General features: G+C 47.7%; 1 protein-coding gene across 1 annotated transcript in view; it reads left to right on the top strand.

The window, feature by feature from the left end:
• LOC115416762 (cytosolic carboxypeptidase 4-like) overlaps window positions 1–4,898 on the top strand; it is a gene marked incomplete at its 3' end in the record, with an annotated part of 19,339 nt that extends 14,441 nt beyond the window's left edge. The window contains exons 3-5 of the mRNA XM_030130622.1: window positions 1,266–1,329; window positions 1,904–2,050; window positions 4,767–4,898. Of these exons, the coding sequence (XP_029986482.1) occupies window positions 1,266–1,329; window positions 1,904–2,050; window positions 4,767–4,898 (343 nt within the window). The remainder of the gene's footprint in view (window positions 1–1,265; window positions 1,330–1,903; window positions 2,051–4,766) is intronic.
• Window positions 4,899–5,000: the final 102 nt, after the last annotated feature.

Raw genomic sequence — 5,000 nt, 5'->3', positions numbered from 1 at the left:
CGTGGGTTGTGTTTGGTTCAGTCCTCTACCGTCATGTGTTTGGTTCAGTCCTCTACCGTCATGTGTTTGGTTCAGTCCTCTACCGTCATGTGTTTGGTTCAGTCCTCTAGCATCATGTGTTTGGTTCAGTCCTCTACCATCATGTGTTGGTTCAGTCCTCTACCGTCATGTGTTTGGTTCAGTCCTCTACTGTCATGTGTTTGGTTCAGTCCTCTAGCATCATGTGTTTGGTTCAGTCCTCTACCATCATGTGTTTGGTTCAGTCCTCTACCGTCATGTGTTTGGTTAAGTCCTCTACCGTCATGTGTTTGGTTCAGTCCTCTACCGTCATGTGTTTGGTTAAGTCCTCTACCGTCATGTGTTTGGTTCAGTCCTCTACCGTCATGTGTTTGGTTCAGTCCTCTACCGTCATGTGTTTGGTTCAGTCCTCTAGCATCATGTGTTTGGTTCAGTCCTCTAGCATCATGTGTTTGGTTCAGTCCTCTACCGTCATGTGTTTGGTTCAGTCCTCTAGCATCATGTGTTTGGTTCAGTCCTCTAGCATCATGTGTTTGGTTCAGTCCTCTACCGTCATGTGTTTGGTTCAGTCCTCTACCGTCATGTGTTTGGTTCAGTCCTCTAGCATCATGTGTTTGGTTCAGTCCTCTACCATCATGTGTTTGGTTCAGTCCTCTACCATCATGTGTTTGGTTCAGTCCTCTACCATCATGTGTTTGGTTCAGTCCTCTACCGTCATGTGTTTGGTTCAGTCCTCTACCGTCATGTGTTTGGTTCAGTCCTCTACCATCATGTGTTTGGTTCAGTCCTCTACCATCATGTGTTTGGTTAAGTCCTCTACCGTCATGTGTTTGGTTCAGTCCTCTACCGTCATGTGTTTGGTTCAGTCCTCTACTGTCATGTGTTTGGGTTCAAACAGAAGTGTTCCAGTTCTGGAACAGAGCATTTCAATCATGTACATCTAGAGTATGTGTGGACCCACAGTAGAACCTGTCCTCATGTTCAGGTCCATGTTGGACCCACAGTAGAACCTGTCCTCATGTTCAGGTCCATGTTGGACCCACAGCAGAACCTGTCCTCATGTTCAGGTCCATGTTGGACCCACAGCAGAACCTGTCCTCATGTTCAGGTCCATGTTGGACCCACAGTAGAACCTGTCCTCATGTTCAGGTCCATGTTGGACCCACAACAGAACCTGTCCTCATGTTCAGGTCCATGTTGGACCCACAGTAGAACCTGTTCCTCTTTTGTTCCTGTTTTGTGTCTAGAATGTGGGGGATGTGGACAGCACCATCAACATCCTGAACGTCCTGGATGAACTCCTGTCAGCAGGTGAGACCCTCTGGGGTGGACACAAACACACATACTGGACTCTGTGTGTGTGTGTGTGTGTGTGTGTGTGTGTGTGACATTAGGGCGGGGCCTGCATGTGCTGATGATGACCGTGACATTAGGGCGGGGCCTGCATGTGCTGATGATGACAGTGACATTAGGGCGGGGCCTGCATGTGCTGATGATGACAGTGACATTAGGGCGGGGCCTGCATGTGCTGATGATGACAGTGACATTAGGGCGGGGCCTGCATGTGCTGAGTTCAGGACATGTTTCCTGTTTGAACTAACGTACACATTTGTGCAGATTTAAAAACTGAAAAACAGCTGAAAAATATGAGCCAGCACAACATTCATCATCCTGTACGTGTGTATGTGTGTGTGTGTGTGTGTGTACTTGTGTATGTGTGTGTGTGTGTGTGTGTGTGTGTGTGTGTGGGTGTGTGTGTATGCATGTGTGTATATGTATATATGTGTGTGTGTGTGTATATGTGTGTGTGTATGTGTGTGTATACGTGTGTGTGTGTGTGTGTGTGTGTATGCATGTGTGTATATGTATATATGTGTGTGTTCAGGTTCAGACCGTCGGATCCTCTACATGGTCTCTAAAGGTGCCAGTGAGTCCCTGCTCTCAGCTCTGGTCCACATCGGTCTCAGTTTCAGTCCAGACTACAGAGTCCTGCTGCCACTGCTGCACCTGCTGGCCAAAGTGGGACACAGAGGTCTGAACACACACACACACCAGGGGACCAGGTCTGGGGGGGGTCACAGGTCTGGGGGGGTCACAGGTCTGGGGGGTTCTCCTCACAGGTGTTTGTGTCAGACTGCAGTGGAAGCTCCTCTTCTCCTAAAATGACTCCCATTAAATGCTCAAATCTGTTCAGTTGTTTTCATTTCATTGACTCCAAATGTGTTGGAACCCGTTCATCTCTCAGACCAGTTGGTTCAGACTCAGTCTGATCCCAGATCAGTGGACTGGATGTTGTTCACTTCTCCTCCATTCCCGTGTCTGCTTTCTCATTGGTCCATGCACTTCAATGGGACTGAGTGGACCTGCTGGAAAACCACTACAGACTGGACCAGGACTGGACACATGACACCCTGTCGTCCCAGAGACGCCAAGCGTCCGGGGGCGAACGGAGCCATGGGAGGAGCTGTGGGCGGAGCTTGGCCGGGCCGGATGCCGAGCTTCCGCGTTCTGATTGGAGGACGGGTCCGAAGGCTGACTCCAGTTTGACTGACAGCTGTTTTCAGATCTGCTCCTTCACTGACACAGTTCAGTTTAATACGTCACACATTCTGCTGGGAAATCACAGAAACCAAATGAACTGTTCATTTACTGACCTGAAAGAAAACACAACCACTGGACTAACTGGTACACTGGACTGAACTTAAGCATTTTCCTGTTTAGTTGGTACGATAGGGTCACTGAGGATTTTCTGAAAAAGGAACGGAGGACGAATTTATGTTTAAAGAACTGGACTGTTTATTGTTTTTTTTTTTGATGTAAGCGACAAAGAGCTTCAACTGTCTGAAAGATGAACAGACGACACTGGCTCCAGCCTATACTATTTACTATAGCTGATGGTCCTCCTGGTCCATCCCATAATGACCTATACTGTTTACTATAGCGGATGGTCCTCCTGGTCCATCCCATAATGACCTATACTGTTTACTATAGCGGATGGTCCTCCTGGTCCATCCCATAATGACCTATACTGTTTACTATAGCGGATGGTCCTCCTGGTCCATCCCATAATAGTTCCTCTTCAGTCTAGTCCTTAAAACAGATGAAGTCATTGTTGTTGGACATTTCCATGTTCATGTGGACGATAGTGTGACAGTGTCATTACTGCATGTCTGTCGTTATTAGACTCACTAGGCTTTAGTGGGTGTGTTCATGAACCCACTCACCGCTTTAATTCACACCCTTGACTCAGTCCTGACTTAAAGTGTGGAACTGTTAGACTTATGCCGCGTTTCCACTACGTGGAACCAGCTCAACTCGACTCGACTCGACTAGGTATTCCTGGAGACCGTTTCCATTCCAGGATACCACTGACTTTACAGTACCTGGTCGTCATGGCGATGTGGTGCGTTATTTCTGTGTTGTCTGCTCAGAGTTGCTGATAAACTCGTTCGTTGCCTGTTGTCTTGTCTGAATGTTTCTGTCTTCCACCACAGACTGAATCTGGACCGACCCTGGTCTAGTTTATCTGTTCTCATGTGGATTCATGGACCCACAGATTTACTGTCCACTCACACATCTGTGTTTGTAGAAGGGCGGGTCACACAGAAAACTGTCTGACCAATCAGTGGTCTGCAGTGTTTAGACGTCACCTTTTAGTATCTGGTCCACAGTCCTGGAACCTCAGCAGAGGTGAGACCAAAAAACTAGTACCAGGTACCAGATTCCAGGTCCTGTTTTGTAAAGGAAACACAAAAAGGACGAGTCGAGTCAAGCCGATACCACGCAGTGGAAACAGGGCATTAGTCGTCTTTTCACTAAACCTGTCCTCTCTGACCAGTGCTTAATAATGTGTGTGTGCATATGTGTGTGCATATGTGTGTGCATATGTGTGTGCATATGTGTGTGCATATGTGTGTGCATATGTGTGTGCATATGTGTGCATATGTGTGTGCATATGTGTGTCATGCCTGCAGCCAGACGTTAGTCTGGTTTTGTCTGTCTTTTATGTTTGTTTGTCACTTCCTGTTTTATTTTGTTAAGTTTCCCCTCATGTGTCTTGTCTGCTGTCTTTACTTCCTGTTCCCTGATCGTTCTTACCTTTCACCTGATTACCTGTCTCCGCCCTGATTTGCTCCACCTGTGTCTAGTTGTCTTCCCTCCCTTTTGTGTATTTAAACCCTGTCTCTTCCCTCTGTCAGACACCAGTTTGTTACTCTTGCAGTACTTACCAGCGTTCTGATCTTGTCTGTCTGTTTTTGGATTCCTGTTTTTGACCCGTTTTTGCTTACCCGGTTTTGCCTACTGCCTGCTCCCTGTCGGTTTTTCTGCCTCATCTGATTCCCGGTTCTGATCGCCTTGCCTGACTTTTGGTACGTGAGTTATTTGCCTTACCCTTATGTCCTGTTGCCTGATTAATAGCTTGCCTGTGTATGACCTGTTTCCGTCCCTGACCTCCCTTTGCTTTTCCCCAGTCGGGAAAAAGACCCGCTAACCACAGAGTCGGGGAGACGGGTTGTCGTTCTCGGTCCGGAGGACTGATTCGAAGAGGAAATTACCACCTATTATCCTCAAGATTTTGTCATTAATATTTTTCCTACACCTGTGTGTGACTAATAATCTTTGAACTTATATCGTGACTCTGAGTTCTGCTTTTGGATTCTGTGCCTGTACTAGCGCCATTACAATGTGTGTGCATATGTGTGTGTATATGTGTGTGTATATGTGTGTGTATATGTGTGTGTATACAGATCCTCGTATCGGTGCTAAGGCTCAGTCTGCTGGTGCAGTTCTTCTGACTCTCAAACTCCTCAGACACAACCTGGGTCATTCCAGGAGGATGGCGGCTTTTCTCTGGGTCCTGCAGGTCTACTGCTCCTCAGGTACAGACCTGCACCCCCCACACTGGGTCCAGTCCACCTGGAACCCCCACACTGGGTCCAGTCCACCTGGAACCCCCCACACTGGGTCCAGTCCACCTGCCC

The sequence above is a fragment of the Sphaeramia orbicularis genome, unplaced genomic scaffold, assembly GCF_902148855.1.
Source record: "Sphaeramia orbicularis unplaced genomic scaffold, fSphaOr1.1, whole genome shotgun sequence".
NCBI classification, from domain to species: Eukaryota; Metazoa; Chordata; class Actinopteri; order Kurtiformes; family Apogonidae; genus Sphaeramia; species Sphaeramia orbicularis.
The sequence above is the reverse complement of the archived record's forward strand: the minus strand, read 5'-3'. Positions and strand labels throughout refer to the sequence as shown.